General features: G+C 39.9%; 1 protein-coding gene across 1 annotated transcript; it reads left to right on the plus strand.

The window, feature by feature from the left end:
* Window positions 1–12314: 12314 nt before the first annotated feature.
* Window positions 12315–24133, plus strand: SELE (selectin E). The gene is made up of 14 exons (XM_002760380.6): window positions 12315–12423; window positions 12736–12820; window positions 13296–13679; window positions 14213–14320; window positions 15518–15703; window positions 16491–16676; window positions 16790–16978; window positions 17918–18106; window positions 18227–18415; window positions 18628–18804; window positions 19669–19776; window positions 20559–20580; window positions 20686–20758; window positions 21982–24133. Exons 2-13 carry the CDS (start codon window positions 12784–12786, stop codon window positions 20741–20743), a joined length of 1833 nt encoding a protein of 610 aa, XP_002760426.1. The 5' UTR covers window positions 12315–12423; window positions 12736–12783; the 3' UTR covers window positions 20744–20758; window positions 21982–24133.
* The last annotated feature ends 406 nt before the right edge of the window (window positions 24134–24539 follow it).

The following is a 24539-nucleotide window of genomic DNA, read 5'->3' on the forward strand; positions in this document are numbered from 1 at the left end:
TGATAGACTGGATTGGGAAAATGTGGCACATATACACCATGGAATATTATGCAGCAATCAGAAATGATGAGTTCATGTCGTTTGTAGGGACATGGATGAATCTGGAGAACATCATCCTCAGCAAACTGACACAAGAACAGAAAATGAAACACCGCATATTCTCACTCATAGGCGGGTGATGAAAAATGAGAACACATGGACACAGAGAGGGGAGTACTAAACACTGGGGTCTATTGGGGGGAAAAGGGGAGGGCCAGTGGGAGGGGGAGGTGGGGAGGGATAGCCTGGGGAGAAATGCCAAATGTGGGTGAAGGGGAGAAAGCAAACAAAACACACTGCCATGTGTGTACCTATGTAACTGTATTGCATGCTCTGCACATGTACCCCAAAACCTAAAATGCAATAAAAAAAAAAGAATATGATTTGCTGAAGGCTCAGATGATCATTAGCATTTTTAGCAATGAAGTATTTTTAAATTAAGGTGTTTAAATTGTTTTTTAGATAATGCTATTGTATACCTAATAGACTACAGTATAGTATAAATGTAACTTGGATATGCACTGGGAAACCAAAAAATTCATGTGACTAGTTTTATGGCAGTGGTCTGGAACCAAACCCACAATATCTCCAAGGTATGCCTATATACAGTTTATGCAGAAAAGGTAAATGCTATGCATTTATATTTAGATTATTCACAATATTTTCTATTAAAAATTATTCCCTAATGAGGAACCTCATGCATATATATTTATTTCATGTCATTGGAGGCCTATCAGAGAATGGTGTCGTAGGGAAAAAAGTATCCATAATCAAATAGATCAAGAAACTACTGGCTTAGCACATGTGAAGCACGTTTCTGCTCTGCAGGGCTTCTCAGTGTTTAACATGCCGATGCGTTAGAGTCTTCAAGGGGGTAGTTACCTCCTTGGAGTGTTTCCAAACATCTGACCACGGTATTCTTTTTTCACTGAGCATTTCTGGAAAGCAGTGTTCCATGGAACAAATGGCTATGGTGTCATATACGATTGGAGATTCCTGAAGATCTCTGAATTCATTTCACAAGGTCAAGTGTCTTCCCTACTTCCTCTTCTAGAATTCAATTCATCCTTTCCGTAGTCGCTGGAGAGCCTTGCCGCTTTGGTTTTACTGTTTCTTTTCCTTCACTCAGTCCAGGACCTATTTCTCAAGAAATGGGCTTCTCGATACTAGCCTAGAAATTTCCCATCCATCCAGGTTGATAGGTTTTTCTAGGCTTGAGACATCGTTGACAGTTATTTATTCATATTGTGAAGGACAGGCGCATTCTCAGTTGCCTCTGCATAAGCAGCTTTGGCGGATCTTCTCCAAATGGCTAACTGTAAAATTAGTATTACTAATGGGATCTTTACATGCTGCTATATTTTGAGTGACTATATATCCCAGGCTCTTCATTCTGATTATCTCATCCATTTTATTTTTTTTAAAGCTACAGCATTAGGATAAGAAAATAATTCCCATTTTACAGATGAAGAACCTGAAGTTAATATCTTGCTCAAGGTCACATAGCTCATTAGCAGCAATACCCAGAATTTTTTTGTTTTGCAGATTTGCATGACAACAGTGACCAGTTTTTTTCCTTCATTCTGTGCTGCTTCCCAGAATTTAGCAAAGTAGAGACCCTTAGTCTATTAGACTAAAAAACCCAGCAGAATATACTTTCGATCCAGTTTTCTGACTATTCCAGGGAGACAAGTGATTCATTCCTGACTGCTCCACAACCGCCTTATTTCTTCTGAGTATTTAGTAGCAGGGATTACAGCCCACTCATATCGGAGAAAGTGTTTCATTTCCCCAAGCCAGACAAGACTTTTTTTATTGAAGGGAAACATTCCACTTGTTAGAATCATAGATAAGACTTTCCCATGCTGATTACCCTCAGCCAGACAGACTGGAGGCATCTTTCTGTGAGATAAAGCGATAAAGCTGAGCTTCTTAAGAAAGTATTGTTCCTCTCTTCCTATCTATTAGAAGCAGAGATGAGACCTTGCTGGCTTGGTGAAATCATCCTCTGTATTCCGGTAATATTCCCCAGGGAAGAACCTGTGGGTTTTTAAACTCTGTTTTCTCTCCAGAATCAACATTGTTCAACAACATAAAGGCACCACCTCTGAACATCAAAGGCCAAGTAAGCCAACATTCAGAGAGTGAGGAAATTCTGTTTTGAAATTCAGCCTCAAATCTTCCACAGTTCCCTTTCTGGACAATGCAGGCATGCTACTCATTGTCAGGATGATCATTTCATCACCTTTGATGCTTTGCTTCACATAAACATCAGCTTTTCAACCTGTAACACTGGCAAACAGGTGAAAGAGATGCAGCTGACCACCTTGACTCCTTCATCACAGCTAGATGGCTACTACCTGTGGACAAGACACTCTTATCCAGTCACACAGGCCATGTTGGGGTGACTGGCTCAGTTGGGGTTTCCAGGACTCACTGGGCCCAATGCCCAGTCTTCCTTCTAGGTGGCCTCATTGGCTTCCTTCTTTTGTGTGAGCATTGTCCAGTTTTGGTATGAAGGTTATAACCTCCTAGAATTAGTTGAGAAACTCAATTTCCTCTTCTCTTAGAATTTTTAAATATTTTAAGAAGGGTTTGTAAATGCTATAAGTAGAAGTGCTTGGCGGGTGCAGTCGCTCATGCCTGAACCCCAGCACATTGGGAGGCAGAGCCAGGCAAATCACTTGAGGTCAGGAGTTACAGACAAGCCTGGCCAACATGGTGAAACCACATCTCTGCTAAAAATACAAAAATTTGCCAGGTGTGGTGGCACACACCTGTTATCCCAGCTACTTGGGAGGCCGCAGCAGGAGAATCACTTGAATCCAGGTGGCAGAGGTTGCAGTGAGCCAAGTTAGCACCACTGTACTTCAGGCTGGGAGACAGAACAAGACTCTGTCTTAAAAAAGGTGTGTCCTTATTGAGAAAATCTACTACCTTTACACAAAAAACAGTTGAACTGTGTATATAATATTTAATTCTCATTATTTCCACTGTGGAAATGTGTCTCTCAAAAGACACTTTCTGTTCTCCTTGGGTCTGACCCTCAGGACTCTTGCTATGGTGAGAATAGGGACATGGCCCAATATCCCTCTTTCTTAGCTTCTCCATATCTGTGCTTAATTTGATATTAGGAGACATAGGGGCTGGCAGCTTTTTCCAGATGCTTTTCTTTTTTTATATTGTGAGAAATTAATATAGCAACAGTGTGCATGCTTTCCTTCTAGGATGTGTACTATCCCAAAATCCATGATTAGGACACATGAACAAATGTTTTACATGTTTCAGGTCACTCCATTTATTCATTCAACAAATATTTTTGACCACTTACTAAAAGCCAGGCTGTGTTGGGGCCTGGAGATACAACAATAAATAAAATATCCTAGAGAAGAAGGCATCATTATGGCTTCCAAAATTATCCTCATGTCTCAGTAAAAATTAGTTGCACCAGCAACTAATTAATAGTAAAACTGGATTAGCACAAACATCAGGTATTATAATGGCTCCACATAGTAAATAGGCCCTTCCTTATTTTGCATTCATATGTTTTCTGTGCTGTGTGTGCCCTCTTCTAAACAGACTCATGGGAGATGGTAAAGTTAGTAGGGTGTGAATATAGCAGTAAAATCACAGGTCCCTTATAGGAGAGGCAGTGTGGTAGCCAAGAACATAGACTTTGGAGATAGATGGACCTGAGTTTGAGTCCTAGTTTTGTCACTTACAGGCTATGACATCTTAAGGAAGTTATTTTAACTGTCACCCTCAGTGTCTTCTTTGTAAAATGGGGATAGCAATACATAATTGCTGACCATGTTATGATGATCAAATGACATGGTATTCTTAAGTCCTAAGTGCTGTGTCTAATGTGAAGTAAGTAGCCAATTAATGATAGCTGATAGATGAATAATCATAATTATTGTTCAAGAAGACTGGCAAAGTATTTATGGGACATCAGTTCACAGAATGTAGGAGCAAGTGAGATACAAAAACTAACAGAGTTGGGTTATCCAAGAAAGATAAATGCCAAGGGGTCATGGATGAAGTACTTTGTATATTTAAGTCCCACTTAAAAATCTAGACAAACCCTGCATTCATGGATGAGTTTCACATCTAAGCAGAGGAGCTATGATAAGGACTAAGTCAGAAAACACATCCCAGTGCTAATTTAGGTTAGCCATTCACGTAGTTTCTGCATTACATCTCTGTAGGACAGCCTACTATGGTGGGCAGAATTCTAAAGATGCCCCCCCACTCCTGAAGATGTCTGCCCCCTGGTTATTTAATCAAACACTAATCTAGGTACTTGATATGGTTTGGCTGTGTCCCCACCCAAATCTCATCTTGAATTCCTGCATGTTGTGGGAGGGACCCAATGAGAGGTAATTGAATCAGGGAGGCAAGTCTTTCTTGTGCTGTTCTTGTGATAGTGAATAAGTATTACAAGATCTGCTGGTTTTAAAAAGAGGAGTTCCCCTGTACAAGCTCTCTCTCCACCTGCTGCCATCCATGTAAGACATGACTTGCTCCTCCTTGCCTGTCACCATGATTGTGAGGCTTCCCCAGCCATGTGGAACTGTAAATCCAATTAAACCTCTTTCTTTTGTGAAATGCCCAATCTTGGGTATGTCTATCAGTAGCATGAAAATGGACTAATTCAGTACTATTGGAAGGGGCTTTGTAGATGGAATTAAGATTATTAATAAGCTATCCTTAAAATAGGGAGATTATCCTGGATTGAGTAAACCCAATGTCATCCCATGAGCCCTTAAAAGCAGTAGAAGCAGATGTGGTACATGGAGGAGAAATGAGGTAGAAGGCACAGCTGGAGACATTTGAAGAGAGGGACTTGACTAGCCACTGCTGGTCAAGTGGTGTGAGGACTTGAAAGGTGTAAGTGGGGACATGAGTCAGAGAGTACAGGTACTCTCTAGAAGCTAAGAATGACTCCTGGCCAACAGCCAGCAAGGGAACAGAGACCTTGGTCCTACAACCACAAGGAACTAGATTCTACCAATAATCTGAATGAGCTTGGAAGTGGATTCATCCCCAAGCCTCCCAAGAAGAGCCCACCTTGATATTGGCAATGTGAAATCCAGAGCAGAGAAACTAGTTGAGCTAACCCATACTTCTGACCCACAGAAACTATGAAATAATAAATATATGTTGTTTGTAGCCATCAAGTTTGTGGTAATCTGTTATGGTAGTGACAGAAAACTAATTTGCCCACCCTGTCCCAACAAGCATTCAGATCATGTCTGATCTAAACACAAGCATCTGAAATTCATTCTAAAGGGCTTTTTCTGACCACAGGAATCCACTTGAAAGTGCAGAGGAATTAACCAGGCCCTCCTATGGTTAGCCCTCAGCCAGTGATTAAGTTAGTGGATATATACTTTGGGCAGGCCTCTTGCCCCCCTCTTTGGGGAGACTCTGAGGTTTCCTGTACTAGACAGAGGTCCCTAGTGCGATTGAGCCCCATGGTTGCCCACAGCAGTAACCTGCTTATTAACACACTTTTTGTTGAATTTCTTCCTTTCCCCGTCTCACTTCCTCACTCCCCTACTAGGCTTTTTTGGGATCACCTTTCCAATAAATGACTTGCACCCACACCCTTATTTCAGGGTCTACTTCTAAAGTGGCATCCTAAGACACTAAGCTCACAGAACTGGGGGCGGGGGTAAAGGAAGCCAAGGAGGTCGCTATAACATTTTCTCATGTAAAAACTAGGGTTTACTTCCCTGCTGAGATTTCAATCTGAGTAGGCCTGGAGTCAATGAAAAGGACATGAACTTGAGAATAACACAGATTGAATCCCGACCCTACCATTTATTAACTGAAAAAACACTAGCAAGTGAGGTAACTTCTCCAGGTCTCTGTTTTGTCCTCTGTAAAATGAGATTAGTATCTACCTTTCACTTTTAAAATCTGTAAGAAGCAATGTATGTGAAGTGCTAGTAAACACTGTAAATATGATATCTTCCTATGAATTATTAGTTAAAAACTTCACAGCAGGGAAAAATAATGAACCCTCTGATTTAAATCAGTGCCTTTTCGCATATCTCATATTTATGCCTTTGTCATATTATGTTACAGCTAGCAGAGATGGTAGTCAAGCACTCTTGGTATAAATAAATAAGTTCTCAGGAAATTTGATACTTAATGAGGCCAAGAAGCTTGCCCCAGTCACAGAGCTCATTAGTGTGAAATAGAAATCTCTTGTGTTAAATCATGGTATTTAAATATTCATTGTTATCAGGTTAATCCAATCATTTTCAAATATCAAAGACTTACATAATTGGCTGTATCAGTTGCTGAGCTCTGAAGAGATCTAGAAAATTCAGTTTTTTCTCCTACTTCTCCAAAATCACCTGTTTTAGATTTGGGGGGAAAAAAAATGTGAACCATTTTCTTTGCCATTTAGTGCCCTTTTAGAGCTGTCTGTAACTGTTACATTTTCTGATACATTAAAATCCAAGTTATATTTTTTTAAAGTGGCCAGAGCAGAATTTTTCTGACAGGAGGCACCGAGAACAAAGCTAATAATAGTCCTTTAGGAAACTTCTGACTTACAAAACAAGCAGCACACATGGCCAAGGAAAACAAACAAGGAGGCTCTTCTAAAATCCAGGGATATTTCTTCCCCCATGTTAGCAACAGTCGGCAAACAGTCTGGCTATGTTCAGGAAAAGTTCTCTTAAGTAACCAGCCCATCCTCATTTGTTTCTTCCGCTTTGGGAATTCAGCAGATTTGGCTCATTTTGAAGAAATTCCCATGAGTTAGTTTTTAGGTCCCCAAGCAGAAAGCGGAAGCTGCAAGTTAAGGAGCTGCCAAATAGGAAGCAAAAAGCACATTAAAGTTTTTAGGTCCCCAAGCAGAAAGCGGAAGCTGCAAGTTAAGGAGCTGCCAAATAGGAAGCACATTAAAAATTTAAGTCTCAGATTGTCCTGGAAGCTCAAGGAGAATTGGTGAAATTCCAAACTCCTCTGGAATCAGAAGAGAAAAGAGAATATATTAATATATATATATTCGTGTTAATTCTTTAACAGCTAGTCTCTTTTTTTTGGTAATAATTCTTACACATTCACTTTCCATGTTTAAGAATTCAAAGGACTACTCACCCTAAATTTTCCTTGTATTTTCTCAACACTTTACAAGTGGGCTTCTAGCCTTCCAGTTCCAAAGAGAGGTGTCATGATTATAGTAAAATTTTGATCAAAATTCTAATACCTATGGCTGAGCACCAACCATAGGGTCTTACTAATGTTTTTTCCAAGTTAGTTGGCCGTAGGCCAGTATATCTCAAAGTGTGATGGGATCTGGTCAGCTGACATGTTCTGTATTAGAATCACCTGAGATATTCATTAAACGCCAAAATTCCTGGGCTCCACCCAGACTTGTTGAGTCAGAGCCTCTGAGTACTGGACTTAAAGATGTACATTTTGGGTGAGCTGTCCAGGTGATTCTTCTTCATATTAAAGTCTGAGAGCCCTACACTTCCCCTTGGGTGTGGGAGAGCAGAGTGAGATACAGCTCGGAGCTCCTACTCAACTCAGATATTACAAGATGTCTATAAATTCCACGTGAGTAAACATGGCTTTCTGGGAAATAAACTTAGAAGCAGACACATTTTCATCAAATATATTTAGGTTTTGATCAAACGAAAAATGCCATTCTCTACTGTGGTGATACACTAACGTTTTCTTTCACAATTCTGGGAATGCAAGAAATACCATGTTTGTATTTTGCAAATAGGTTGAATCTTTATTGGGATTTCCTCCCTCTACCTAAGACTCTACAAAGGTAACTTAGATGTTAGCAGAGTAGAACTTTTTTTTATGGGAGTGGGAACCAAGACTTTCAAAACTAAGCACTCAGAGGTAAAATAAGCCTTCCCAGAGGTAAGGGAACAGCCAGCCTCAGGAAGGCAGGAGGACATCACTGCCCTGCTTCCCAGTCACATTCAGCCCTGAGGAACCAAAAATAACTTCACTCCTTGATAGATGCTTTTTGCCACATGTTGTTATGGCCAGTGCTGCTTTCCACTAAACCCAATAATCTTCTGTCCACATGGCGGCCTTGGTTAAAATTCTAACTTTCTTAGGGTCCCTAATCTTGGCTTTCTCTCTGTCTCCTACTCCCTTTGCCATAAAGGTGAGAATGAGTGGGCCTGGGCACAGAGTAAAAGTGATTAAAGTCTTTGATGCCTGATTAAAGGGTGTGGAGGAGAGGACAAGGGACTTCCAGGAAAAGAGACAATGAAGACAGGAAGGGTGACACCTCTGAGATGAAATAGCCCTGGTCCAGACACTAGGGTGTGCCTGTGTTTCCACCGTCTTCTTTCCTCTTTTCATTGTCATCCATGTAGGGGATGCTTCCCCCTTGTAGGAAATTGCCAACAGGGTCCCTATGAAGCCAGCCTTGAAAACTGGCAGTCCAGTAACAGCCAGCTACGTCTTCAGAGCTTGAAAGATTCAGTGGAGCTTCGAAGCACCCCTAATCAGCCTGCTTCTTGGGGGGAGATTTTGGATTATTTGAAGAAGGGGATAATATTCAATATACCCAACTATTCAAATCTCACCCAATTTCCTCTTCAACTCCCTCTGATATCCCCCCCACCCCAGCAAAAAAAACAAGCAATTGCCTCTCATGAGATCCTGATAGGAAAAGGCAGGTGAAGAAGCTATAGTCTGGCTGTAATTCCACTCCTACCCTGCACAGGCCCACGGTCTCTCCATGAGAGGAAAGTCGGGTTTGTCTATGGCATCTTCAGCAGCCCCGGAAACCAGAAGGGAGTCCATCAGCTCCCAGGACCCATGTACCTTATTTGCAGTCCCAACCTCACGGGCCAGGATATAGAAAACATTGTGGGAGAATGCAGATAATTGTAAGGGTGAGTGGATTTTGAATAACATACCTCTAGTTAAAACATATATATCTATGATATATAAAAATATGTACACATTGTAAACCAAAAAGTAATTGTAGCATATCTCAATAGATTAGAGGTTTATTTTGTCAAGGCTGAATATGTACCCAGGAAAAAGAAACACAAGTCACTGTAAGATCTGTGACCTGTACTTTTTCCAGAGGGTTTTGGGAACTTCCATCTTTAGAGAGGAAAGAGCAAGCAGGAGGGGAACAAAAAAATGAAAGATGGGTTGGTAATTAGGCAAGTATTTAGTTTTGCAAGGCTCTGATGAACAGTCAGTGAGTCTACACTTTACATGTAAAAAGAAGGGAGTAGAGAGAAATTATCCATTCATCTCGTGCTCAGTACACGATAAAGTAAGCATGTGAAATTACAGCTATTTGGGAACAAAAGGAAGAAAGGTTTTGCATGACTCATTTCCCAAGCTTAACTTTCTCTTTGGCATAGTGAATTTGACATCTTGAGATTCTCTGTTTCTTTCATAATATTTTATATTTATATATATTATATATATATATAGTATCTACATATAAGTTACTGTTACTCACTTATCTCTTCCCCTCCTTATGTGTCTTATTCTTCCAATGTTGGATTCTCTCCCTGAAGCTTTCTCAATGTAAATTTAGAATAATCATTTTGCCCTTTCGCGGTAGAGAAAGTTTGCTTTTGAATCAGAAACTTGTGGGAAGTGTGGCTTAGGGCTCAACTTTACCTAGGCATGGCTCCGCTTGCCTTGCTCGTTTTTCCTTTGTCCACTTTCTCCCTACACACTGGGGAGCCAGGGTCTGTTCTCACTGCATCTTCTCCCTACTGCTCACTGCCCCTGGGGTCACTTCAGCCCCCATGTCTCAGAACCCAGGACACAGCTGTGATGGCCAAGGAGGTCTCAGGAAGAAGAAGGCATAAAGAGTCCAGGAAACTTGGGTAGAACAGGGAATCTCAGGGCATAAGAACAGAAAAAATCATGGTTTAGAATAGCCGTTAAGGGAGTGAGCTCTGGATGTCAACTGCCTGGGTTTCAACCCTTAGCTCTGTGCTTTTGAATGAGATAAAATCCCCAGTTGCTCAATTTCCTCATCTGTAAAATGGGGATACTAGGGGTACCTATTTCATAAGCTGGTATAAGGATTAAATAATCAATAGATGAACCTACAAAATGCTCAAACATGGCCTGGCACATAGTAAGCACTCAATAAATGTTAGAGATTATAATTGAGGGTCTATGACATATATTTGTAAATAAAATAGAAGCCATATCACCACTGGGACTATTTTTAGATTTATTTGAACTAATTTAAAAAAGGGGAAGAGATAAACTATAAACTTAGTTATGAAAAATTCACAATAATAAGAGTAGTTATGTAGGGATGTTTATGACTAATTTCTATTTGTAAAATAATTATTAGGTACTTTATTGCTATTGAAGATAAGTTTTTTTAAAGATTTGGCTACACTATACATTTGACCATGCTTTTTAAAAATGACAGATTATGTATTCACATTTTATTAAAAATAAAATACATGTAGATAATGTATTAACCCAGCTTGACATTCTTCCCTAAACTCTAAATAGGCATTGTATGAGTGATTACTCTCCTGAATTTATTGAAGAAACAATCACATTTAGCTAAGTAAAGCTGGATAAAGAATTGGAATAATGTCAGTATCTAGATCATATAAGAGATTAGGAAAGTGAAGGGAATAAATTCTATGTTTTTTGATAGGGGTTGAATTAAATTAGTTAATTAGGTTATTTTTTAAAAAAACAGTTGTATTTTTTGGAATTTTTCTTCTCTTTTCTTGTTTGGTTTCGGTCTTGACATCTTTGTGAACACAGAAAGACCAGTGCCAACAAGTAAAGAGAAAAATAAGGCTTTTACCAATACTCCTTCATGTCTGCTGATAGTACATTTTTAGGTCAACCTCCTATTTTAAAAAGTTGTAGATATAGGATTGACTTGAGTTCTGAAAACCTACAGAATATGAAACTAATATGATCCCCATTTACTGTTACCATCATTTAGATTGAATAGGATGCAGAGTTGGGAAATGTATATACAATCACCCAGAAGGAATGTCAAAATGAAGAGCAGAAATATAAGATACCACATACATCTCCTTCTGTTGCATTTGGAGACAAGTTTTCCTTCCTTCCTTCCTTCCTTCCTCTCTCCCTCCCTTCCTTCTCTCTCTTTCTCTCTGATGGAGTCTTGCCGTTGCTGAAGCTGGAGTGCAATGGTGCAAGTTCAGCTCACTGCAACCTCCGCCTCCTGGGTTCAAGCAATTCTTCTGCCTCAGCCTCCCCAGTAACTGGGATTACAGGCACACACCACTATGCCCTGGCTAATTTTTGTATTTTTAGTAGAGATGAGGTTTTACCATGTTGGCTAGGCTGGTCTTGAACTCCTGACCTCAGGCGGTCTGCCCTCCTTGGCCTCCCGCAGTGCTGGGATTACAGGCCTGAGCCACCATTCCCGACCTAAAGACAAGTTTCTTTAAATTGTATTCTTGTTACTATAAAGGTGAAAAAAATGTAAATTGAAAAAATTAGAAAATCCTGAAAATAATAATGAAGGATATAAAAAGTATCCCAAGTCTGCCATCCAGAGATAGTCATTGTTAATATTGTGGAAGAGTTTTTATTCTTTGCACGTTTACATTTAAAAAATTTAAAAATTTGGACCAATTACATATGTATAAATAGTTTTTTCTTTTTTTTACTGAACAAACCATAAACATTCCCAGATATAAACATCTATTTCCCATTTTAATTATTTTTTTTAAAGAGGGCATTATTTTAACCATTTGAGTGGTAGATATTATTTTTAGATAATATTTTAAATTAGACACAATGGCTATGCAAAATCTGAAGATTAATATCTACCTTCTGATTTATTCCTCTGTCAGTATGTTAAACTGGCAGGTGTCGAAGAAAGAAAAAATGAGTAACGATTGGTTATTGACAGCTATGAATGAGAAATGGAAGGTAGTGGACTGTGGGTGACAAACATATTCTTGGTAATTATTACCACAACTACATGAGAGATACTACTAACAAGCAAAGTTTTACAACTTTTTAAAGACATAGACTTTATAAGAATTAAAAATCATACATTTGTGTCATATTAATGAAATTGCATATGAAATAGAAAGGCATGGACAAAGGTGAAGTAGCTTCAAGAGACAGAGTTCTGACATCATTGTAATTTTAAGGATCGTGGATATTCCCGGGAAAGTTTTTGGTTGCCAGTGGGAATTTCCTCTTTACTGGATTTGGACAATATCTTCCTATTATTCACAGGAAGCAATCCCTCCTATAAAAGGGCCTCAGCCGCAGTAGTGTTCAGCTGTTCTTGGCTGACTTCACATCAAAACTGCTATAGTGACCTGAGGCAGAGGCAGCAGTGATACCCATCTGAGAGATCCTGTATTTGAACAACTGCTTCACAAAACGGTCAGTGCAGAACGCTTTACAAGGGCAGCCTTGGGCTATGAAACACAGAAATGCAAAAGGCTTTCTAATAAAAATCACATCTGTAAAAGCTCTTATGGTATTGTAGCTAAAACTTGTCTTTTCTCTTTGACCTAAAAGATGAAAATCTTAAATTTTGTATTTATTTATTGAACTAAACTCTGAAATAAAGATTATGGCACTGAAATCCTTTACCCAAAATCTTAGGATGCTGCCTTAAACAACATGATAGAATAATGTAACTGGCTACCCAGATTTCCTTCTCTAATTCATTTTGTATTTTTTTCTCCCCAGGAAAGTATTTCAAGCCTAAACCTTTGGGTGAAAAGAACTCTTGAAGTCATGATCGCGTCACAGTTTCTCTCAGCTCTCACTTTTGGTAAGTCAGCGTCATTAGACCAGGATTTCTCATTCTCCCACTATAGATATTTCAGACTGAAAATATCTTTCCTTGGCTGGGGCTGTCCTGTGCAGGATATATGGCAGCATCCTTGACCTCTGCCTGCCCAGGGCTCAGGGCCATTTTCATTACCTCTTAGTGTCTCTCTTTCCTAAAGTGTAGTGTGGATCATAAATGACTTATTTTCCAGATGCATTTTGAGGATTCAATAGCATGGTTCTTAGAAAGTACCTCAAACAGTGCTTCGTGGTGCACATTAAGTGCGCAATAAAAAAATTAGTAGTTGTTTCTTCATACATCCCTCTTCCTTTTGAAAAGGTAAAAAAATTCTGGGCCAAGCCACAAACATTTTGGCCCACAGTAGGCCAAAAATAAGACAATAAGAAGCACAGTTATCAGAGTTAAACCACAACAGCACCAAACTCTACCATTTCTTCTCTTTTTCTCCCACTAGTGCTTCTCATTAAAGAGAGTGGAGCCTGGTCTTACAACACCTCCGCGGAAACCATGACTTATGATGAGGCAAGTGCTTACTGTCAGCGAAGGTACACACATCTAGTTGCAATTCAAAACAAAGAAGAGATTGAGTACCTCAACTCCATATTGAGCTATTCACCAAGCTATTACTGGATTGGAATCAGAAAAGTCAACAATGTGTGGGTCTGGGTAGGAACCCAGAAACCTTTGACAGAAGCAGCCAGGAACTGGGCTCCAGGTGAACCCAACAATAAACAAAACGATGAGGACTGCGTGGAAATCTACATCAAGAGAGACAAAGACGTGGGCATGTGGAATGATGAGAGGTGCAGCAAGAAGAAGCTGGCCCTGTGCTACACAGGTAGGGAGTTTGCGGCAGCAGTGGGAGGGAGTTTCAGAGCGTGTACATCTTGGCAAATGTATAGCATGCCAAAGTTGCTCTCTCTTGTGGTAATTTTATGTTCTAAAAGATTCTGTTTAACTGCTAAAGTTTCTCTCTTTCACTGCTTTGTGTGAATGTGAGCAAGAATGTATATATATAATATATGTAAATACTGTAGGCATATATGTAGTTCTTTGAATGTAAAAATACACACAGAGTACATATTTTAGTTACTTGTTATTTGTGGTAGGGGACCTGTCTTCAGAGTTTATGAAGAAGTAAATTTTCTATGGTAGGTGCCAGCCACAGCTGTACTCCCAACATCTACATTAGCATCAAGGTTTAAGATAAATGGGCCTGAAACTCCGATTTGGCACTTTGTAAAACACTTCAGTTAAAATCTGTGGTACTCTGAGGCACTGCTGATGTCCCTGTTGCACTGTTGATTTAAATTCAAAGGCACTCAGAATAAGCACAATAATCGTCCTCATCATGCTTTGTGTTTTGCGCAGCTGCCTGCACCAATACATCCTGCAGTGTCCACGGTGAATGTGTAGAGACCATCAATAATTACACTTGCAAGTGTGCCCCTGGGTTCAGTGGACTCAAGTGCGAGCAAGGTAAGTCTGGTTCTCACCTGGTCCTTCACTTGAGATGGCAGCACCATCTCACGTCCTAGCTGGCTTCAGAGTTAGGTCTGCATGCCTTCCCCTCTCTGGTGCAGATGGTGTCATTTGGTGATTGTGAGCTGAAACTATTAAGTCAGATGCTTCTGGGTTTGAGTCCTAGATTCACCAGTTATTTATTATGGCATCTTGACAAAATAATTTAACTCTTTAGGCCACAGTTTTCTCATTGTAAAATGAGGATAATTACAGTGGGAACTTCACAGGGTCATGGTTACATGGTGCCTGGCGCACAGGACACATTGAATAAACTGCAGTTTTGTGTCCCTGCAAGGAGCAGGTGCTCACATCATCTAGGTGGTAACAAGACCTTGCAGTGGGAATGAGCGAGTTACAGAGTCCAGGGCATCTTTGTTCATGCTCTGGCTCTGTAATGACTAGCTATGTAGCATGGGGTTAGTCACTTGAATGAAATGAGGTCTCAGTTTCTAAATCTGTAAATTAAGAGAGTTAGATTAGTTTCTCTCCAAGGTCCCTTAGCACAGTGTGGTGCAGTAGAGCTTTTAGTGATGATGGAAATATTCCATAGCTGTGCTGTCCAGTGCGTAACTATGAGCCACATGTGGATATTGAGTACCTGAAATGTAGCCGGTGACACTGAGGACCTGAATTTTAACTGTCATTTAATTTCAACAAATTCAAGTTTAATTTGAGTGGCCACAAATAGATAGTGGCTAATTAGATAGTGCAGCATTAGAGTTTTAAAATTTGTAATGTACCCTAGTACTTAAACTTGAAATATAGCTTCATGGATGGTTTCACCCAGGGTGACCTGGGTGGAAGCTTACTGTAGTATTTTTGGCAGTTGTGAGAAAAGTAACCAGAAATTTGTTGTAGCACCTAAGTTTGCTGTTTTTGTTTATATAGTTTGACCAGTTTTGAGATAAACACAATCACACTACTCTCCCCTGAATATTTCTTTTTTTGTGGTTGTTGTTATGGGTTTTTGTTGTTGCTGTTGTGAATCAATATTTTCTTGACTAAAAGGGGTAGAACTACAGTCAATTTTACATATTCTATTAAAAATTTTATAAATTTTTAAACTGAAAAAACCCCTATAGTTGTAGTTTCCAATGTTCTTGACTGTGCAAGGTGAGAGATGAGCAGAGCTGATTTGGGTTTCTGTTTCAGTTGTGAACTGTCCAGCCCCGGAATCCCCTGAGCATGGAAGCCTGGTTTGCACTCACCCACTGGGAAACTTCAGCTACAATTCTTCCTGCTCTGTCAGCTGTGACAGGGGCTACCAGCCAAGCAGCATGGAGGCCACACAGTGTATGTCCTCTGGAGAATGGAGTGCTCCTATTCCAGCCTGCAATGGTAAATCCCTCTCAGAACACACAGAACATTCTCCAAGTCATCCCTTATTGCTTCTGTTTTTTAATCCAACTTATAACATTTTCAAAACTTCAGGAAAGTTCTTTTTTTTTTTTGTCTTTATTTTTAATAGAACTGATTCTCTTAACCAATGTATATGGCTAACCTAGTACCTGCCTGGGTTGAGAGAAGTTTTTATTCTACGTTTGGACTGCGTGTTTCTGGGGCTCTGGTAATTTGTAAAGGAGACCATAAAACAGTAAAGCTCTAGAACTCTCGGTGACTTCCTCATCTTGTTTCCCTGTTTAGCTTTTCTATGCTATGGGACTAACTTAAGACCGTGATCATCAAGCAGTCTCAGTATATCTTTTTGTCTTTCAATTGTATCTTTCTGAACCAGAGGCCAAAAAAGAAAAAAATCAGTTCTTCAGGTTCTGATAGGCTAAAATAAATGAATGGCCAAGGTATGTCAGTACTAGTCATAACTTCCAGTCAAAAATCTTTTTTTAAAAATTTTTACCTCATGTAAATAAGGTAAAATCTTATGTAAATGGTAACATAGGTTAGAGACCACTCAGCATAGGCAAAGTGAAAATTAATCAGAGAAGATAGAAATACCCATGAAAAAGAATAAAAGCTTTTATTCTGGCTGTGCATGTCCCTAAGAATTGACACAGGACTTTGGGATCTACCCTTTGGAGGCAGCTCCCTCACTTTGTTATACACCCACCCCAATAGGAAGTGAAAATATCATTCTGTAAAATTCACGGTGCTCTTATCAAATCCCCAGTGGTTGAGTGTGATGCTTTGACAAATCCTGCCAATGGGTTTGTAGACTGTTTCCCAAGTCCTGGAAGCTTCCCATGGAACACAACCTGTGCATTTGACTGTGAAGAAGGATTTGAACTAATGGGAGCCCAGAGCCTTCAGTGTACCTCATCTGGGAATTGGGACAATGAGAAGCCAAAGTGTAAAGGTAAAGATGCTCCACACGGAGACTTACTATTAACATTCTTTCTCCCAATACTGGAAATGGGTAAACTAATTCTATGCCCTACTATACTAATTCTTTGGGCACATTTGTTACAGCCGTGACATGCAGGGCTATCCCCGAGCCTCAGAATGGCTCTGTGACGTGCAGCCATTCCCCTGCTGGAGAGTTCACCTTCAACTCTTCCTGCAACTTCACCTGTGAGGAAGGCTTCATGTTGCAGGGTTCAGCCCAGGTTGAATGCAGCACTCAAGGGACGTGGACACCGCAAATCCCAGTTTGTGAAGGTAAGCTTGAGATCCTTTGATTTATACTTTCTTAAAGAGCAATCATCTTCAAACTTGGACAGTGAAAAAAACCCCAATACCCACTTTAACTATGGAAATCAGATTTGATGAGCAACACTCATATCTTTGAGATTCATTTAAAATAACTAGTTTGGCCAGGGAAAGGATCGTATGTATTAAGAATGAATGCTTTGCTGCTTTTCGAACTGTGATGTGCTAATATAACTTTACACACATTAGCATAGAGTAGACAGAATTCTTAGTCTGAAGGAATCATATTCAGAAAGCAGAATAATGAGAACATGATTTGAATCTAAAACTCTCATCACACCTTTCTTCTGAAATGGCTCACAATTAGCAGTGATGAGACCATTTCAAGCATGGTGTCAGTTACAGCAATAGTATTGATACATATATAAGCAGTACACGTCAATTCACTTTAACGTAAGAGCAAGGATATTGAAAATAAACAGTTTTTACCATCAGCCACTGCCTTTCTCCTAGCCAAAGCCAGCACAGAATGATTTTCAGTAGCAAAACATTATAACACAAAAACCAAACTGCAAAGCACACAAATTTTATTGGGGTGCTTTCTTCTCTTTCTTTCTTTTTGGCACCATCTATAAACATCCATGACCCATATGTTGTCCTCAGACTGTGTGAAATTGTTCCCTTGACCATAACTTCTTTTGCATGTTAGATAACAGTGCCCAGGAACTAATGTTCCTGTTAATTAGTCTTTTAATTAGTGCCATGATCAGTGAGGGGGTTGAAATTAAAAAAAAAAAACAACACCACACCCATCTTCCCATTTGTCCAGGAATTATAAAGACTCTTCAGTTACCCAAGAGTTGCTTGAATGAACAGGTTCACTCAACAAATGCCAAGTACTCTCTAGTTCCACTGCAGTATTTTCTGACCATCATTTTGATGTCTCAGCTTTCCAGTGCACAGTCTTGTCCAGCCCTGAGCGAGGCCACATGAATTGTCTTCCTAGTGCTTCTGGCAGCTTCCAGAATGGGTCCAGCTGTGAGTTCTCCTGTGAGCAGGGATTTGTGTTGAAGGGCTCCAAAAGGCTCCAGTGTGGCCCCACAGGGGAGTGGGACAACGAGAAGCCCACATGTGAAGGTATGGTGTTTGTTTTTATTTTATTTTAAGATAAACACGATTGAAGAGCTTAGGAACTTGGTTATCTTGGGAAACCAGAGATGCAAATAAACTTCTAAAGTGCTCTCTCATGTGTTCCAGCTGTGAGATGTGATGCTGTTCGCCAGCTCCCGAGGGGTGTGGTGCAGTGTGCTCATTCCCCCATTGGAGAATTCACCTACAAGTCCTCTTGTGCCTTCAGCTGTGAGGAGGGATTTGAATTACATGGATCAACTCGACTTGAGTGTACATCTCAGGGACAGTGGACACAAGAGGTTCCTTCCTGCCAAGGTAGAATTGAGTGCAGACTTTTTTAGGGTACAGGTCAAATACCTCATAAGTTTCTGAACCTAGGTTGCCCCAAGGGGGTTTGATCCTAATTTCCTACATGCCAAAAACTAAGTAGTGCTTATACATTATACTTATTGTTGACTTTTAAGTGAGTTTTAGAAGTTTTCCAGTAGATTTTTCTGAAACTCTACCTGTGTACCTAACATTTGCAGTGGTGAAATGTTCAAGCCTGGCAGTTCCGGGAAAGATCAACATGAGCTGCAGTGGGGAGCCTGTGTTTGGCACTGTGTGCAAGTTCGCATGTCCTGAAGGATGGATGCTCAATGGCTCAGCAGCGCTGACATGTGGTGCCACAGGACACTGGTCTGGGTTGCTGCCTATCTGTGAAGGTGATGCATTGATTGATGGTGGTTGTCTGGGGGATTAAAGAGAAAAGGGGCCGGGCGTGGTGGCTCACGCCTGTAATCCCAGCACTTTGGGAGGCCGAGGCGGGTGAATCACGAGATCAAGAGATCGAGACCATCCTGGTCAACATGGTGAAACCCCGTCTCTACTAAAAATATAAAAAATTAGCTGGGCATGGTGGCGCGTGCCTATAATCCCAGCTACTCGGGAGGCTGAGGCAGGAGAATTGCCTGAACCCAGGAGGCAGAGGTTGAGGTGAGCCGATAGCACCATTGCACTCCAGCCTGGGTAATAAGAGCAAAACTCCGTCTCAAAAAAAAAAGAGAGAGAGAGAAAAGGGGGCAGCTATCTTGTTACAGTAATCAACTATCCATTATATCCAAATCAGAAAGTTTGCCCAGGTTAACAAATTGTGAATATTAAATTCTATGAGGTTAGACAGAGAAAAAACAGAAGTTGCATGTTGATGTAATGGACAGAATTCTGACAACTGGAAAAAGGAGACATAGAGAGGAAAGGAGAAAGGGGAAATGGAAAATTAGAGGGAGTGAGAGCAAGAGAGCACCAAGTGCAGTGTTTATTAACCAAGGTGTGCCGTGGTATCGTGAACAAGCCTGGCAAGTTAGAGTTCTGGCTGCCGGTGGTGGAAGCTATGGTGGAAATAACTTTGAAGGTGGCTTGGAGCAAATCTCAAAGGCCTTTAATGCCGCACCTCTGCTTCTTGTATTAAGCTAGATAGCTCTTCTGCTCCTAGTAATCAGTGTACAGAAAAAAAGGCCAAATGGACGGGACAGAGAGACTTTAACATCAGTTCCTTCTCATGTCATTTCTTCCTCTCGTTTTTTTAGCTCCCGCTGAATCCCACATTCCCTTGGCTGCTGGACTTTCTGCTGCTGGAATCTCTCTCCTAACACTAATACCATTTCTCCTCTGGGTTCGGAAATTCCTTCGGAAAGGTGAGGACGTTTATGAATGCACTTCAAAAAAGTTTTTAAAAATACGTTTCTTTCTCATTGATAAGTCATGGTCTTGCTTACAAATTTGAACAATAATTGGAATCTGGATAAACACTAATAAATGCAGTATAATTAAGCAGAAGTCTTAGGAAAAGAGTTAGTAGTACAACTCAGTATGGGAAGAGTTTTAGGAAATAGAAATGTTAGTTGTGCCTAATATTGTACAACTCCAGGGGGTGCTGTTCATATTGAATTATATGATGCCTCCAGGAGTTGTGCAATGAGACTGCCATCATGAGCGCTTTAAGGAAAATGGATAAAATCCTTCCTAAGGGGATTTATTTGGAGTATAGGCTTAAATTTGGGAGTATCTCTTAAGGAATATGCAAGCACATCTGACTACACTCATGGTTTGTCTGGCTTACATGTTTAAGAGTACTTAAAACATTTTTGAGTTACGTTCTGACATTTACAAAATAGGAAATCTCACATTTAAATTCAGATTTTGGACTTCTCATGAAAAATTGGGAGTTGAATCAGGCAAGATAACCCTGTAGCTATTTGCCAGCTTTAGGAAGCTGCTACGCCCTTTGGACAGGTGTGCACTTTGCATTTCACCCTAGATGCCACAGAGCCATGCTTGTGCTCTGATTATCACAGAGGCCCTGAGGCACTGAGTTTGTAACCCTTAATGAATTAAGTCATATTGTATCTGGACTTAACATATCCTCAAACATCATTTACTTTGAATTAATGATTTTTGTTTGTTTTTTCTTTTGCAGCAAAGAAATTTGTTCCTGCCAGGTAAGTTGCATTCTTATACAAAGCTTGCCACTGAACATTCCACACATTTTTCTCTCTTCATGTTGGAAGACAGTGCTTTACCCAGTGTTCTCATGTATACCACAGCAGCTGCCAAAGCCTTGAATCAGATGGAAGCTACCAAAAGCCTTCTTACATCCTTTAAGTTCAAAAGAATCAGGTAAGACTTGTAAATTACAAATGGTTATAAGAGAGGTGTCTTTACATTCTCTGTTTCTCTTTGAACCTTCCAAACTTGCCAATATCTCAGGGAGGGAGTGGGGGAGAAATCGTCACCTTCAGGGTATTGTTCTGGAAAGTTGCTTTATTTTTTTGTAGGAGAGGAAAGAAACTGAGATTTTGCTTTACTGTGTAGTTTTGTTTATGACAGATAATAATAATGAAGACAGCTGATCCTTACATAGCATTTACTATATTCTAGGAACTTTTCTAAGCTAGGAACTCTGAGATAGGGGCTGTTACTATGTTTCTTTTCCTTGTCTTTTTTTTTTTTAAATATTGAGATGGAATCTCACTCTGTTGCCCAGGCTGGAGTGCAGTGGTGCAATCTTGGCTTACTGCAACCTCCACCTCCTGAATTTAAGCGATTCTCCTGCCTCAGCTTCCCAAGTAGCTGGGATTACAGGTGCCTGCCACCACACTCAGCTATTTTTTGTATTTTTAGTAGAGACAGGGTTTTGTCATGTTGACCAGGCCGGTCTTGAACTCCTGACCTCGGTGATCTACCCACCTTGGCCTTGCAAAGTGCTAAGATTACAGACATAAGCCACTGGGCCCAACCTGTTACTATATTTCCAGTCACACAGATAAAGAAATGAGACAGAGAGAAGTTAGGTAAATTGCCTGAAATCTCAAAGCTAGTAAGTGGTATAGCCAGGATCCAAACCCAGGCAGTCTGGTTCTAGAATTTGTGTTCTTAACCACTCTGACCTGCTTTGTAAGAATTTGGAAGGGTCAAGTCCTTCTCAATACTTTTTAAAAAATTAAAAGAACTTTTTTGTGTGTGTGCAGTTTTAAGTTTACAGGAAAATTGAGCAGAAAATACAGAGTTTCAACATATCTCCTCACCACCCCCTCCAATTTCCCCTGTTATTAACACCTTGTATTAGTGTTACAACTGATAGGCCAATATTGATACATTACTATTCATTAATGTCCACAGGCTACATTAGGATTCATTCTGTGTTGTATATTCTGTAGGTTTTGGCAGATGTATAATACGTATCCATGCTCACTGTCCTAACTGAATAGAATTTGATGTTCCTACATGCACTATCCTAGTGAGAATGTATACAGTGGTCTGTGTTAGAAGGTACATTTTGTTGTTGGTATCAGTATGCAGAATATTAAGTGTTCTGATGACATGCATGCTTATATTTGCAGAAACACAGGTGCATCTGGAGAACTAGAGGGATACACTGAAGACAACAGAGACAGAGAACTCTCCTCGGGTCTCCGGCCCTTCTTGCCTACTATACCACATGCCTTTATGGTTGAAACTGCCACAGCCACCACCACTTCAATGTATCAAAGTCCAGTGGGCAAGGCCAGCCTTTGACTGAATGGACTCAGTGTTCTCTTTCCTACTCTCAGGGTCAAGAGAGTGGTGTCTAATGAAAGGAAAGGACATTTTCTTCCAAGCAAAGGTGAAGAGACCATGACTGTGAAATCTCAGAATTCCTTTTCTAACTCTCCCTTGCTTGCTGTGAAATCTTGGCATAGAAACACAATATTTTATGACTTTCTTTCTTTTGCCCTTCATAGTGTTTCAAAAGCTGATTCCACAGTTGCTGTCATAAGAATGAATAATAATTATCAAGAGTTCAGAGGAAAAAATGGCTAAAAATATTCTATTTCAAGGCCGGGCGCGGTGGCTCAAGCCTGTAATCCCAGCACTTTGGGAGGCCGAGGTGGGTGGATCATGAGGTCAAGAGATCGAGACCATCCTAGTCAACATGGTGAAACCCCATCTCCACTAAATACACAAAAAATTAGCTGGGCGTGGTGGCGTGTGCCCGTAATCCCAGCTACTCAGGAGGCTGAGGCAGGAGAATTGCCTGAACCCAGGAGGCGGAGGTTGCGGTGAGCCGAGATCGCGCCATTGCACTCCAGCCTGGGTAACAAGAGCGAACCGCCGTCTCAAAAAAAAAAATATTCTATTTCTAACTTGAAAAAATGACAGATTTTGAATGCACATAGGCCAATGCATGGAGGGTTGTTAACGGTGCAAATCCTACTCAACGCTCTGTGTGAGGGTTACTATGCACAATTTAATCACTTTCATCCCTGTGGGATTCAGTGCTTCTTAAAGAGTTCTTAAAGATTGTGATCTTTTTTACTTGCATTGAATATATTATAATCTTCCATAATTCTTCATTCAATACAAGTGGTGTAGGGACTTAAAAAACTTGTAAATGTGTAAATATTGTAAACTGTTATGGGTAAAAGTTACTTATCCTAGATTACCCCCTCTTTATTTGTTAACAAATTATGTTACATCTCTTATAAATTTATTTCAAAAAGGGAAACGATTGTCCCCTAGCAAGGCATGATGTTAACCGGCATAAAGTTCTGAGTGGTTTTACTAAAGTTGGTTTTTAAAAACATGATGATATCGGAGAGTAAAAACTGAATGGAACGTTTGTATATTGTCAGGTATCTTTTTCAGAAATATGTGGTTTCCATGATGAAAAACTTCCATGAGATAAAACAGTTTGATCTAATAAAAGCATAAATGCAAATGCATGAAGGTACAATTTTATGAATGTCTTTGCTGGAAAAGAATGCTTTGCATTCCTACAAAGATCTTTGTCAGATGTAATATGTAAACATAATCCTTGTATATTATGGAAGATTTAAAATTCATGATAGAAAATCACCATATCAAAGAGTCATCTGGTAGACTTTTAAAGAATGAAGATGTCTAATAGTTATTCCCTATTTGTTTTCTTCTGTATGCTAGGGTGCTCTGGAAGAGAGGAAAGCCTGTGTGAGCAAGCATTTATGTTTATTTATAAGCAGATTTAAAAATTCCAATCACTGGCAATGAGAAATTCTCGGTTAGGAATTGTTGAAGCTGCTCTAGCCTTGTGGAGTGTGAGAATCAAAACTCTCCTACACTTCCATTAACTTAGCATGTGTTGAAAAAAAGCTTCAGAGAAGTTCTGGCTGAACACTGGCAATGACAAAGGCAGCAGTCAAAAGGGCGATGTAATAAGGATCAGAACAGCAGAGGTTCTTTTTAAGGGGCAGAAAAACTCTGGGAAATGACAGAGAACAACTACTGTGATCAGGCTATGTATAGAATGAATGGTTTTTTTCTTTGAAATTGTTTAAGTGTTGTAAATATTTATGTAAACTGCATTAGAAATTATCTGTGTGAAATACCAATGTGGTTTGTGTTTGAGTTTTATTGAGAATTTAAAGTTATAACTTAAAATATTTTATAATTTTTAAAGTATGTATTTATTTAAGCTTATGTCAGACTTATTTGACATGACACTATAACGGTTGACAATAAATGTGTTTATATTTATCTCTGTGTTAAGGCTTTTTCTTAAAAATTGTATTTAGATAAAACTCACATACCATAAAATCCACCCTTTAAAAATGTATTGTGCAACTATCGCCACTGTTTAACTCCAGAAGATGTCTATCACCCTGACAAAACATTTTTTCTTGATTATCTGTGAGGGTATTTCTGAAGAGATCAGTATTTAATTGATAGACTAAAAAGACTGCCTTCACCAATGTGGGTGGCCATCATCCAAGCCATTGAGGGCCTGTGTAGAGCAAAAAGTCAGAGGCAGAGCGAATTCACTCTCTGTTTAAGCTGGGACCCCCATCTTCTCCTTACTCCAACACTGGCACTCTTGCTTCTAGAACCTGTGGACTTTGAAGTATTCCACTGCCTTTCCTGGTTCTCAGCGTGTAGCCAGCAG

This window comes from Callithrix jacchus, chromosome 18 (genome assembly GCF_049354715.1).
Source record: "Callithrix jacchus isolate 240 chromosome 18, calJac240_pri, whole genome shotgun sequence".
Taxonomy (NCBI): Eukaryota; Metazoa; Chordata; class Mammalia; order Primates; family Cebidae; genus Callithrix; species Callithrix jacchus.